We start from the raw sequence: 15,253 nt of genomic DNA on the forward strand, positions 1-15,253 counted from the left end.
TATATATATATATATATATATATATATATATATATATATATATATATATATATATATATATATATATATATATATATATATATATGAGGTAGGTAAAACAGAAAGGACCCTAAACAATAGTTAGAAAATAAGCATGTACAATAACTTGGATAAGCTATTATAATTTTATTTATAAGGCGCCACAAGTGTTTTGCAGCGCCGTACAAAGGAACAATACAGGGAGACAAAGCAGTATTACATTAAATAAATAACAAAAATATGAGTACAAATAAAGAGCGCCACAGATCAATACACATTACAGCTTAAATATAAGTAGTGAGGACTCAATCAACATACAACTAGAGGCTTGAGGCCAATGATGGAGAGGAGTATGCGGACGAAGATGGTCACTGAGTGTTTGATTATAGGAGAGCTGTGAGTGACATGTGAAGAGAAGTGGGCTTTGACAACAGGAGGGAAGAGGGCCCTGCTCGGAGGAGCTTACAATCTAGTAGGAAGGGGAGACAGACAGATTACAAGAGGTGCAAGCAAGTGGGTAGTGGCTGGATAGCAGGATGTAAATCCTGCTATCCAAATGTTTGAATATCAGTGCCCTTGTGTTTCTTGTTAAAAGCACAGAGTTATCATCAAATGAGATTTGTATCATCAGATACAAACGAGGAGCAGATTTATTAAGCCTGGTGAAGTGATAAAGTTGAAAAAGTGATAATGCAGCAGCCAATCAGCTCCTTACTGAAAAGTTACAGGCTGTGTTTGAAAAATAAGGTACTTATGTAGTATCTGGGCTGCCGATTTTTTGATTGTATGCCTTAAGTTAAGGCATACAATCAGATGCGATGCGATGCGATGACCCGATTTTTCCATAGGATTCAATGTTAAAATGGACTGAGTCCATTTTAACATGGAATTCAATGGGAAAAAGGGGTCCTTTTCATACCCCTACTATCCAAGTGGGCATGGAGTTGGATATAAACCTGTGGCGAGCGTAGCGAGCCACCGAGCCCGAAGCGTGGCGAGCGAAGCGAGCCCCGCGAGGGGACGGTATTCTGTGTCCCCTCGCGGGGCTCGCTACGCTCGCCACGCTTCGGGCTCGGTGGCTCGCTACGCTCGCCACAGGTTTATATCCAACTCCATGCCCACTTGGATAGTAGGGGTATGAAAAGGACCCCTTTTCCCATTGAATTCCATGTTGAAATGGACTCAGTCCATTTTAACATTGAATCCTATGGAAAAATCGGGTCCATCGCATCGCATCGCATGCGATCTGGTCGGGTGCGATGCGATGCGATGGACCCGATTTCAAAATCGGCAGCCCAGTTACTACATAAGTACCAAAAATAACAGTCAGAAGCTGATTGGCTGGTGCCATCAACTTTATCACTTCATCAGGCTTAATGAATCTGCCCCCAGTTTGAAACAGTGCATAAGTCCAGGTAGAGCCATGTTCCCTGTTTAGCGGGAATGATATTCCTCACACAAGGTAACCTAATATGGACCTGACGAGAGTTACATGGAAAGTGGCAGCTTTACAAATAGGAAGATGAATGTACTGTAGATCTCCTGTCTCCATCTGCGTTCAGTGTCATTCACTTCTGTGCCAGTGCAGCCCCTATATCCAGCCGCTGGTGAAAGTACTCAGCAGCAGCAGGATGCATTTGTACCAGCACTAAACTTGGTGCGAGAGAAAGTGGCCGGATCTCCACCAGGTATGGCTTCAAAGGTCTGGAGTCAGGGCGGTAGAGAGACAGGCTGGGGGTGTGGCTTAATCATGAGAGGCGTGGCCATGCACCCTTAAAATAAAATACAGAAAAAATAGTACTTTAAGTGCCTTTGCAGCCCAGCTCACGGAAGCATGTGCTGGGTAGAGAAGAAAAGCTGCTGATGATTCCACGTAATGGGGGGACACATAAGTGTATGGTGGCCTTAAGAGCAGAGAGCTAAGTAGAGTATCCAGTGTAGTACTCTATATAGGAGACCCATTCACTGGTATACAATACTTACTGGCAGTATCGGACTGAGAGGGGTGACATGAGGTCCGGCATGTGACATCATAATGTGACAGACGTCCTGATGTCAGCCTGTACGCCCACCCATGGCACCTCTTCTGCCATACAACCTGCAGCCGCCAGGCTCAGTAGTGGACCCAGTCATCAGCTATTGGTTAGTTATCTGCGCCTGCCTACCCAGCGACATTAAAAGTTTTTGTTAAGCCCCGTTCACCTAAACAGTGATTCTCCCGGTCCTCCGCCGGGCCAATACGAGGCTGCTTACAGCATCTCTTCCAAAGGGAATCATGTCAAACAACCTGTTATTTGTCTTCGGTAAAAAACAAATCTACATTCTGACTAAGAAGAGCATGAGCTATACATCCTACTCAAATACGCATGTCTAGGGGCAGCAAACATTCCTACGCTGGGTTGTTTGTGCCATCTGCCAATGCAATGTATTGTGAAACACAGGTCTTCTAAGACGCATCGGTACTTATGTAGTAACTGGGCTGCCGATTTTGAAATCGGGTCCATCGCATCGCATCGCACCCGACCAAATCGCATGCGATGCGATGCGATGCGATGCGATGGACCCGATTTTTCCATAGGATTCAATGTTAAAATGGACTGAGTCCATTTTAACATGGAATTCAATGGGAAAAAGGGGTCCTTTTCATACCCCTACTATCCAAGTGGGCATGGAGTTGGATATAAACCTGTGGCGAGCGTAGCGAGCCACCGAGCCCGAAGCGTGGCGAGCGTAGCGAGCCCCGCGAGGGGACACAGAATACCGTCCCCTCGCGGGGCTCGCTTCGCTCGCCACGCTTCGGGCTCGGTGGCTCGCTACGCTCGCCACAGGTTTATATCCAACTCCATGCCCACTTGGATAGTAGGGGTATGAAAAGGACCCCTTTTTCCCATTGAATTTCATGTTAAAATGGACTCAGTCCATTTTAACATTGAATCCTATGGAAAAATCGGGTCATCGCATCGCATCGCATCGCATCTGATTGTATGCCTTAACTTAAGGCATACAATCAAAAAATCGGCAGCCCAGATACTACATAAGTACCGACGCATCATTATTAACCCTTTGAGTGCCAACAGCTTTGTGAGAGATGTTCAAAATATCCGCTAAAAATGCCAGCGTCGCTCACATTTGTTATATAAATTCAAATAAATAATGTCAAGTAAAAAAGATGATCTTTCCTATCTAAGGTAAACATTACAGGTCATTAGGATGAATACAAATGTTTGTTTGCCACTTTTCACACCTATTTTGACAAATTCACTTGGCACTCAAAAGGGTTAAAGAAGGATTTGGCACTTGCTAATAAAAGATGTGTAAAACTGCTCACATAGCTATTTATAAATCCCAATTTCAGCCGAAATCTGCATGTTTCATGCTCATCTTTCTGCTTTTTAGCATCTTCTTTTTAGCTGTTATATCAAAATAAATGTCTGTTTTTATTTCCCTCTTTCACACAATAGAATCCGCAGCTGCTGCTCAGACGTCTATTTTTATATTGCCCAGAAATATCCTTGAGGGCTGTTTCTTTCAATCAAAAAAACTTCACCGCTTAAAGGTTTTTCTAATCCAGACTCTTATCTCAGACGGCATCCGATCCCTTACCTCTTCATACATTTTCATCTCGTGGTAGCAAACTCCTCTGTTGTAATATACCAGAGAGCATGACGGATCCAACTCTGCGGCTTTTGTTAAATCCTGAATTGCCAATTTATACGCCTGGATAGAACAAAATATTGATTAAGGCCAGAGTAGTGGCAACCAAGTCGCATGGATTAAATGCTGTGTACTTTATTTATAAAGTTTTACAAAGAAAGAATAAAAAAAAAAAAAACTATATGGAGGTATTTACATTTCTACATAATGTACAGATGTGACTATATGCATTAAACGTTATAATGACAAAAATGATTATAGAGCTAACAGACAGAAACAGTCAAATATCTAAAGTTTAGGGACCATCATGATCATTCTGGGGTAGATTAAGGGTGATACAGTAAGTGTAGGGACACAAGTTATACCGTATATAGACAGGGCCGCCATCATGGGGGGGACTGCAAGTACTAGAGTCCCGGGGCCAGACAGAGAGGGGGCCCATCTTTGGCTCCTACTGCAGATACCTGGATAACTGCACCCATGGGCCGAGGTGATTGGAGGATTTTATAAAACAAGACCTCATTCCTGCAAAGATCCACCCAGTGGCGTAACTAGATATTCGCAGGCCCATAGCAAAAGTTTGTAAGGGCCCCAATTTACCAACTAATGGTGATAAATGTACTGTATATAACACATATAATTTATACAGTAAACTGGGCCCCCTTTATCTCTAGGCCCCATAGCAGTTGCACCCCTTGTACCTATAGTAGTTACGCCCATGGCTCCACCCACATGTGATGTCACAACATGTTATAACTCTAGTAAAGTATTCCTAATAGTTTCTGGAATGCAGAGTTTGAAGTTACTAACTTTGGCATGAAAGCCAGGTTTTAATACTACAGGAAATTATGAATAGCAGTTAATCATTACAAATCTTTACTATAAAAATTTTGGTTGCTATGGGCAACATACAATCTTCAATAGAACTAGGATGTTTTTTTTTAAAGCTGCAATCTTTTCCAAGCCATGCCGCGTACATGATTGCCGCTTTAAAAAAAATTGTCCGTCCCTCCCCCCTGGGTCCCTTCAGGTGCCAATATCGAATCAATATATCTGTGGCCACCACATCACAATGGCCCTTATTCTGGTTCGTGCGGTACGGCCCGCGTGCGGCCGTACCGCCGATGTTTTCCGTCTGCACATGCGCAGAGGTCAATCTGCGCATGTGCAGGCGAATTCGCCGCACATAACGTTAGTACGCCGCAAAGGGGGCGTATAGGGGCGTGAGGGGCTTCATGCCCTCATTTCCCTATGTATACGCCCCGCGTTTCATGGGCGTTCCCATGCAAACGCGGGGCGTACGCATGGTAATGAGGCCATGACGCAACTCATGGGGGCGGAAAGCTGACGTCGCCGGATGTCAGCTTTCAGCCCCCATACAAGCTACCACACGGACGATTGTCCGTGTGGTCTCAGCTTGCGGGAGCTGCCGCGGCGTGCGGACCTGCCTTCGATGGTCGACGACCATCGAATGCAGGGGGCAGCTCCCACCATGGTGGAGGCGTACGCCTCCACCATTTTCATGCGGATCGGCAGCCGTCCGTGTACGGACGGCCGTGCCGATCCGTCTTGTAGGCGGGGATTCGTCTGGTGCGGTCGGAGCCGCATATGCGGCTCGACCGCACCAACCAGAATAAGGGCCAATGTGTGTACACTCCTTTACAGTTCTGGTTGGAAGTTTTTACCAGCCTGATTAGAAAACGAAATCATACTGTACACGGCATTGTGGGATAACCACCTTTCCAGGTCTACGGTAGCTATGTACACACACAGCAAATGCTGAAATACTAAAATCCCCGGAGTCACAATTACATTCAGAGAAAAGCTTCAGGGTTTATAGAGTATTTAAAAGGATATGGCAAAGATACAGTGTCTCACCTTTATGTAGTACTTTAATGCTCCTCTGTAGAGATAAGCTCTTACACTGTGAGGCTGTACTCTGATTGCAGCGTTACAATTCATTATGGCTTTGGAGTATCTCTTTCTAAATCCATAGAAAGCCGCTCGGCACAAACAGGCCTGCATTAGGAAAGCACATTATCAAGGTTTGCATGAGCAGCTGAGCTAAGTACTTATGACAAACAGACATAACGCAACGAGCACGTACACATGACACTTGAAAACTATGGTCCTGCTTTAAAGCAGACGACACCCAATATATTTTTTACAAACACCCAACATCTTGGGTAACACAGGTCATTTCACAAAATATTAACATGCTCATGACAATTGGTTGCCCCCCTGGTCCTCCAGTAAGGTGGGCAAGTCCGCCGCAACTCCCCACCCTCAGCATTTTAATATCGCTAAGTTTAAAAAACACTTGTACCTCCCATTTTTACTATACATAAAGATGTTTCCCTAATTTTCTCTCACTCGGGGCCTGCAAGCAAACAGCTGAGACTTTTAAGCCTCACTCAGCAATAACTGAAATGTAGGTACTTATGTATTAGCAGGGCGCCCATTACGTAGTTTGCGTAGTGGTGTATTGAGAATACCAATACACCACTGTGCTGGCTACGTAAACTATGTAACTTACGTAAACAGGAGCTGTGCTAATACATAATGGATCATATACCCACTATGCACGTCATATCCCCATTATCCACGTGGGCGGGGAGTTAATTTTATAAAGTGTGGCGAGCGCAGTGAGCCACCGAGCCAGAAGCGTGGCGAGCACAGCGTGCCCCGCAAAGGGACGCGGATATGCGGCCCCTCGCAGTGCTCGCTACGCTCGCCACGCTTCAGGCACGGTGGCTCGCTGCGCTCGCCACACTTTATAAAATTACCTCCACGTCCACGTGGATAATTGGGGTATGACTTGGATAGTGGGTATACGATTGTGTTAGTGGGTGTTGTGTGTGTGTGTGTGTGTGTGTGTGTGTGTGTGGTGCATCATAGTTACCCCTCAACGATGTCCCCAGCGCCTCCGGCACTCGGCTCCCCACAGTCCCGGCCGCCAAGACAGTCCTCCCCGGCAGGCGCAATGTACGCAATTAGCGTAGTGCCGCAGGGGGAGCAGGGAAACCATGTGATGCTCCCCCAGCGGTCACTGCGCTAAATGACGTCCATTGCTGCCGTCCGTGTCAGCACCGCCGCCTGTATCTCCGCCCGGCCGACACTGAAGCCCTGCCGCCCGACCCGCCGCCAGTCCTTCACCCCCCAGCCGCACCTCCTTCAGCCCGCTGGCACATAAGTCCCCACATATTAGCAGGGCGCCCGGCAATGGTTACGCTGACAATGTAACCAAAGCTACGTTGTCAGCGTAGTGTAGCCGGGCGCCCGGCTAATACATAAGTACCGAAATTTAACCCTAAATGTACATGTCAATGTAGCAAAAGCAGCGGTATATTCCATGGTATCCGGTAGCTGGGTCGACAATGTCTAGGTCGACACTAAAGAATGGTCAACATACCTTAGGTCAACAATAATGGAAGGTCAACACCAACTTAAGGTCAACATGTACATGGTCAACACTCAAAATGTCGACATTTTTCTTTGTTTATACCGACTTGGTTCATATCTTACTACTATGCAAGTGGACATAGCGTTACTGTAGAGTATAATAGTGCACCAAGCGCAGTGAACCGAGCTAGGGGATGCGGTACACTTATACGGTGTCCATGTTGACATATGTCAACCTAGACACACAAAAATGTGAAAAACTCGTGTTGACCATGTACATGTTGCCCTGAAGCTTGTCTGTCATTGTAGACCTAGGGTATGTCAATCATTCTTAGGTGTCGACCTAGTCACTCTCGACCAAACATTATCGACTCATTATCCCAGAAGCATATTCCACTGCTATGAGTCCTTCTCTCTACAGCAGGCTCTCAGGGATGGGATGTTGCCATAGCAACCAATCAGCTGCTGTCTAGTATCTTCTAGAAGGTGCTAAGTAAATAAGAAGATCTGATCCCATCCCCGATAAAACTCCCATCATGGTAAATGTACCCCTCAGTCCCCAGGGAACCGTACTTACTGTATCTAAGGGTCAGCTCAGCCGGACATTGGAACAGGAAGTCAGGAACGCATGTTACAATAACTAGTACAGTACCTGGAAATGTTTGGGGTTGATCTCTAGCGCTTTATTGAAATCCAGCAGACACTTGGCTTGCTGCAGATGCATGCGGCACAGCCCGCGCTGATAATAGGCGTCGCAGTAACCCGAGCGGGATTTCACTGCAGATGTCAGCGCCTCCAAAGCCTGCAAGACACATACACGGGAAGTACCGCACTGCATGAGTGTGCAGAAGGAATGATCTCAATGGCTAATGACTGTATGGGATGTCACAGGTGTGTTTCTAACCATTGTATTGCCTGAGACAGCAAGTGAAACGCTGATACAAAAGACATTACAACACCCCTTACGCTCATGATTACACCTATTAACACAGCAGAAACCACTCACTTCTACTTTACAGAACTATTATTAATCAGCTACTGTGAGGTTGGTTCTGAAAAACCTTTGGAAACCTGGGATAACACTGAGATGCTTTCCGTGGTGCTGAAATACATTCTAACGATACATATTATGATTCGATAGGGTGTATTATGTGCTGGTCATAAATGTTCAACTCGTACAGAGCCACTCCATATACATTATGTTATAATAATTGTCCCCCTGGTGCTGTGATGGTTTGTTCTAGTACTGTACTAATACTGTAGGGGGGTATTCTGGTTTATTTGGTCGTATGTGAATTCAAATCCTTGCGAGTGAATCAGATCCTGCCTTGTGAATGGTGGTGCGCTGGCCCAATGCGCGCACATTCGTACTGGCTATGAATGGATGTTTCACATAAACATCCATTCGCAGCCTGCGGGTTAACACCCACATCATTCGATGGTCGCCAGCCATCGAATGATGTGGAACGTAAACGCAGATCTAAGGTTGCTCAGAGCAACCTTAGATCTGCGCGCACATTCGGAGGGAAGTGGCCGGGCAGCTGACATCCCATGATGTCAGCTGGCCGCCCCCCAGGCCCGCGTCATTGGCCAATTAGCATGGGAACGCCCATGAAAGCTGGGTGTTCCCCTAGTGGTCGACAGCGTGCAAGTCAATTAGGCCCTATGTTTAGTGTAGCACAGGAAGGTTCCCACTGATGTGCATCGCTGCCTAGTTAATGAGAACATGTCCCCAAACCTCTGGCAATGAATGGGTTAATTTCGGCTTGAAGTTCCTAACGTTCTTTTTTGAAACCTTTTTGTGTTCAAAGTTATCGTGTTCCAGAAAAAGCCTGAAGTTCTCAGTGTAACGTAAGTGCGATGCTTCACATTGGAAGTGTGATTTCTGCAGTTACGTAAGCTCAGCTTATTATACAGGGAAGAGGCACAAGCAGGCGCGACAAGTAATTCCGCTCACCTGGAAGTATTTGAACTGTTCCATGTAACACAGGCCCAACAGGTAGTAAACTTCTGCCTGGTCGCAGGTGGACGACCTGACATCTGATTGGTTTAAAGCATCCAGAGCCTGCCGGAAGCTTTTAGATGCATCCTAATGAATGTGTACATACAGTTTGGTTGTGAGAAATAAAAAAAAAAACATGTAAAACGGAACATAATAAAAAAAATTAAACCCAAAGTTTGTGACATTCAACTTAACTATGCTACAAAAATAATTATTTTCTTATGCAAAATCTTTCCGCTTAAATATAATGAACACATGTACTTTTACTAACACACCAGGCCATAAATAGCACTACAACAACATACATCACTGTACTTATATCAAATTATCTACGAGCTAGTCCCCTCCACTATGGAAAAGATCTACTTGCATTACCTGCCCCCATTAATGACTACATAATATCAATGACTGATATTCTTGTAGGGCCAGATGTACCAAGCTTGAAAAGTGATAAAATGGAGAATCATAAACCATCATCCAATCAGCTTGTAGATGTAGGAGCTGATTGGTTGGTAGTTTATCACTCTCCTTTTTAGCACTTTTCAAGGCTTAGTACATCTGGTACTTGTTTCCTAGCACGGCCACAATGGCGGGCATCGGGTGTTATTTTTAGTGGTCTGCGACGCGACCGACGCGATGCCCCCGATTTTCCCATTGAAATGCATTGAAAAAAGTCAAAGTCGCGTCGTATGCGGCTAAAAAAGGCTTAAATGGTCCAGACGCGATGCCCCCGATTTCCCATAGGAATCAATGTTAAATGCATCAATTTCACCAAATCATCATAGGGAACAATGGTAAATGGGCCAGAAACCCCCAAAAACACCCCTGAACAGTGAAATGTAACCCCAAAAGTATTTTACGCCACCCCACGATCAACGCGAACCCGAAGCGTGGCGAGCGCAGCGGTACGTGTCCTCCGACCTTTTCATACCCCCACTATCCACGTCGGCGTGGAGTTGAGAATAGAATAGTGTGGCGAGTGCAGCGAGCCACCGAGCGCACGCGGATACCTTCACAGGTAAACGCGTCCCTTCGCGGGCTTCACAGGTATCCGCGTCCCCTCGCTGCGCTCGCCACGCTTCGGGCTCGGTGGCTCGCTGCGCTCGCCACACTATTCTATTCTCAACTCCGCGCCGACGTGGATAGTGGGGGTATGAAAAGGTCGGAGGACGCGTACCGCCGCCCCTCGCGGGCTCGCTGCGCTCGCCACGCTTTGGGTTCGCGTTGATCGTGGGGTGGCGTAAAATACTTTTGGGGGGACATTTCACTGTTCAGGGGTGTTTTGGGGGGTTTCTGGCCCATTTACCATTGTTCCCTATGATGATTTGGGTAAATTGAGCCATTTAACATTGTTTCCTATGGGAAATCGGGGGCATCGCGGGTAAATTGAGGCATTTAACATTGTTTCCTATGGGAAATCACGGGCATCGCGTCGGTACCATCGCACCCGATTTTTTTAGTGCATGCGATGGCCGCGATGCCCCCGATTTTTACTCACGATGCCCAAGATCATGATCGTTGTGGCCGTGCTAGGAAACACGTACCGTACATCTCGCCCATAGTGGGGCAGATGTATTAAGCCTGGTGAAGAGATAAAGTGGAAAGAGATAACGCATAAGCCAATCAGCTCCCAACTGCCATTTTTAAACACAGTTGATTGACTGGTGCGTTATCGCCTTCCACTTTATCTCCACTCTAGGCTTAATGCATCTGCACCTATGAATGATAAATAGTGCCCAGCCAGTCCTCTCCTAACCTTCCTGTGTTTGAAAAATGGCCATTAGGAACTGATTGGCTGGAGCACCAGTTAACATTCCTAATGAGTGATAACAAAAACGTACAATTCAATCTGCTCCTTACAGTATTCCGGCTCCACCCACTCTGAGGAATGCCCTCCCACGCACAACAAGACTTTCTTCTAGTCTACAAACTTTCAAGCACTCCCTGAAAACTCACCTCTTCAGGCAGCTTATCAAATTCCAGAACCCCCACACAACCTCTATAAACTAATCTACTACTATTTCTCCCATCTACATAGTCCACACATAACTTACATATGTATGTTCTTTCTATACTCACACATCCCATGACCCTAGGAGAATTTTGCTGTGTTAATGACTCTAACAAAGACCTTTTGAATCTGGATAAACCATTTGCAATATGAAGTTTATTGTCATGTTTTCAAATTACTATTTCCCCATAGACTCAGGGCCGGTGCAAGGCACCAGAGCACCCCAGGCAAGTCGGGGTTGGGGCGCCCCGGTGCCGGGGGGGGGGCATCCCTGCAGGAGCGGTCAGGGGTGTCTGTGCGGCAGTGGTACCTGCGGTCAGGGGTGTCCGTGCGGCAGTGGTACCTGCGGCGCCGTCATGTGAATAAGCTGGCTGCGGCCGGCGGGGTCCCTGCAGTGAATAGAAAATAACTAGCGCTATGCGCACTGCGGCGCAGGAAGCGCTAGTTATTTTCTATTCACTGCAGGGACCCCGCCGGCCGCAGCCAGCTTTATACACATGACGGCGCCGGAGGTACCACTGCCGCACGGACACCCCTGACCGCAGGTACCACTGCCGCACGGACACCCCTGACCGCTCCAGCAAGTTTTTTCCACAGCTCGCTGGGGGTGAGGGGCGAACTGCCGCCCTCCAGGTGCCGGCGCCCTAGGCAAATGCCTAGAGCTGCCTAGTCATGGCGCCGGCCCTGCATAGACTGCAAGCTTGCAGACAGGGTCCTCTTGTCACTCTATCTTATTACCCAGTCTTGTTTTACTCCTTGTTTAGGGTGGTATCCTATTATCCCAGATGCTGCATTGGCCAATAAAAACAGACAAATATTGTGATTAATGACCGATGGTCGTTATCTCGGTATCTAATTAGTGCCCATTTTTATCAGTCAGAAATGGACCCACAAATGGGTGAAAACTAGAGATGTGCAGGTGCTGATTTACCCGGATTTACTAGACTGTCAAAGAGGGATCTTATTGGCTATTGGCTGTCACATATTTCATTATCCCTCACAGGACTATAGGTGCCCATACACGTGGCGATCCCGGCGATGCGATATGTGCTATGAGGTGCGCGCTCCCGCGGCAGCTCATCGCACAGTACAAAAAGTATGTGCTGCACATACTTTTTGTACTTGGTTTTATCGCATTGCATCGCATGCACAACGCATGCACAAGGCATGCAATGTGATGCAATGCTATTTTAGCCCAGAACGCACTCCGGGATCGGGACGTGTATGGGCAGCTTTAGATGTATGTTTTGCTATTAATCTAGAACATTATTATGCTCACACTAGCAGTATTTACTATATCATTTCTATATTTAACAAAGGGCCCATCCTTTGGCATTAAGCACACAGATGAGGATTTTCCAAAAGGCAACCTAGACCCCTGCCTAGGGCCCAGCGGTCCCAATGGGCCCCATAAGGATACCCCGGCCATCAAAAACATTCCCAGGGGAGCCTGACATAATGCCATCACATGGACCTGCCCACACTCCCAGAGTTCCTTTGAAGTTCTTTGATAGGATAAAAAAATGTTTGAACACAAAGAAGTCAGGTTACTTTACATGTGACACAGGTATTAATCCTAAAACACCTCGAGCCTGATTGCGATATGTCGATGGTCATGCAGCTGTGCATTTATCGGTAGATTGTGTACAGCGCCAAGGTGCTCTATCGCTGCCACCTGCAATCAGCACCAAAAACATAGTGCTTTGGATTGTTGGATGGAGGAGGGCCCCAAACCAGCGTCTTGCATAGGGCCCCATGAGGTCTAAATCCGCCTCTGCACAGAGGACATGACACAATAGGATTTTACATCTCTGCTTTATTTTTCCTGTATCACTCTGAACAGTTCCCCAGAATTGATGGTTCCTTGTCACATACCGTATGACTCACATAAAGCAGATGTCCGCGCCAGAGTCCCATGTCTCTAGCATTATTACTATCAGTGTCTAATCATTATACTGACGCTCCCTTTGCAGATTCAGATAAGAAGATGAAAAGAGCTTCCGCAGCCTAATACATTTCCATTTACAATGCAAACATATGTTTCCACATGGATTATAGAGTATTGTACCCGGATAGGAAAACGAGCACCTGGAAACTCACGCATGGCTGAGTCCTATGCCACACATGTAGTGGTTTGACTTTTTCCTTTCTTATCAAGTATCATGAGAGAAGCAACAAAGAGCTAATTTAAGCTACTGCTGGGTCCAACACAAACGTCTGTTACTGACTGGGTACAATAACTGCGCATACATCTGTGATTTGTCTCTTTCCTATATCAGCAACCACCTTATCACATTTACAGGTGGATACATAACTTATCTCTCCCCAATAGCAGAGCCAGATAAAGTGGAGGCGACTCACACACTCTTATTATCAACTCACTGCTAAATCAGCCTTACCCATCCCACAGCCTAACATACCTACCTAGCACCCTAACCAGTGGCGGCTCGTACCTTCTTGGGGGAGGGGGCTGCCTCTGGCTGCAGCGGGAGTACCGTGATTCAGGCACCCCGCTCCCCCTGTCGTCGCCTCTGCAGCCGATGCTGCTGCTGCTTTGATGACAGGTGCCGGGAATGGCGTATGCGCAGTACAAACATTTGTACTGCACATGTGGTCAGCTTCAATGGGCTGCTTCGGCAACAGCCCATAGAAGGTAGCTTGGTCCCGGTGCCTGTACAATACAAATGACAGGCACCAGGACCAGCCAGTGCGCAGTACCGATATAGGTACTGCGCACGCACAATCGCCGTTTTTGCACGGCAGCCCACAAAAAGGCGTCCCAGAGGGAGGGAACATCTCCCAATGGGACTGCCTTTGTGACTGGCAGGTCGTTACACTATTTATCACCTTGAAAAAGGAGCGTAAGAGCTTCGAAACATTGGTGTGCTCATCTATTACACGATTTTGAAAAGTTTCGTCTGAGTGCCTTGATTTATCCACCTGCTACCAATACGTCTTCAAGGGCACCGGGGTCCAGCGCATACCCCAGGGAGAGTGCCAGGCCGCCACAGCAAGTGTATGTGTATGTGTGTGTGTGTATATATATATATATGAATAAGTGTGGAATGGCGCACTTCTCAACTTCAGTCCATAATATATTAAACAATGTCCATAACTTGGTGTTATTCAATTTATTAAAAGTCTTTTTAGACAAAACGTGCTGTTTTTACCCGACACGTTTCGCGCAACAAGGGGCTTCTTCAGGGGTATCAGCTTTATAGAATAATGTTGTGGTAAAACTACAAACAGGGTGGAAAGTGTGCGATTCTTTCCTCTAAGCCGAAAGAAGAGCACCCAGCCTATGCTACTGTCTCAATCGGTTGATAACTGGCCCGAAATGGCCCCGCCTCTGGTAGTAAGAGTTGTTTTGGGGTAATAAATGCGGGTATTCAAGTGAATCGCCCATACAATTGGTCACCTGGATAAGTGTTCACTTGTCTGGCTCAGCAAGAAGCCTGACAAGTGAACACTTATCCAGGTGACCAATTGAGACAGTAGCATAGGCTGGGTGCCCTTCTCTTTCGGCTTAGAGGAAAGAATCGCACACTTTCCACCGTGTTTGTAGTTTTACCACAACGATATTCTATAAAGCTGATACCCCTGAGGAATCCCCTTGTTGGGCGAAACGCGTCGAGTGAACAGCACATTTGTCTAAAAAGACTTTTAATAAAAGGGAATAACACCAAGTTATGGACATTGTTTAATATATTATGGACTGTAGTTGAGAAGTGCGCCATTCCACACTTGTTCTCGTATCTTTTCTAATTCCCCTTAGCCAACAGGGGTATTGTGGAAACAGGCAGCAAACTAATAATCTCTCAGAATTTAGCGCGAAAAAGAAGGGGTTTGGTTGATATATATATATATATATATATATATAACTAAACACCACTAAACTGATACAATTGAACAATGTATGTTTACTTAAAGTAGAATCCCTGTTGTGGTTTCATACATTCGTTGAAGTACCACATTAGGTTCATGTAAATTGTTAAACATTTTACCTTGTTTTTCTTTGCCTTCATTTGGATTTTTCCTAGGAGAATCAACAAGGCTGAATTTGGCTTTACTTCAATTGCAGAAACCAGACATTCAATGGCACTGTTGTATTGGTGTTGGAAGGACTGGACCAAGGCTTGCTGCACTGGAGATGAACCTGTCGAGAA

The 15,253-nt window shown here is 46.2% G+C and overlaps 1 protein-coding gene across 1 annotated transcript in view; it reads right to left on the bottom strand.

Moving 5' to 3' along the window:
- Positions 1-15,253, bottom strand: part of TTC6 (tetratricopeptide repeat domain 6) — a 94,505-nt gene that overhangs the window by 21,317 nt on the left and 57,935 nt on the right. The window contains exons 21-25 of the mRNA XM_083167256.1: positions 15,092-15,243; positions 9,032-9,163; positions 7,727-7,876; positions 5,551-5,691; positions 3,622-3,735 (exon numbers count right to left, since the gene is read on the bottom strand). Coding sequence (XP_083023382.1) covers positions 3,622-3,735; positions 5,551-5,691; positions 7,727-7,876; positions 9,032-9,163; positions 15,092-15,243 — 689 coding nt within the window. The remainder of the gene's footprint in view (positions 1-3,621; positions 3,736-5,550; positions 5,692-7,726; positions 7,877-9,031; positions 9,164-15,091; positions 15,244-15,253) is intronic.

The sequence above is a fragment of the Crinia signifera genome, chromosome 12 (genome assembly GCF_055691185.1).
Source record: "Crinia signifera chromosome 12, ASM5569118v1, whole genome shotgun sequence".
NCBI classification, from domain to species: domain Eukaryota; kingdom Metazoa; phylum Chordata; class Amphibia; order Anura; family Myobatrachidae; genus Crinia; species Crinia signifera.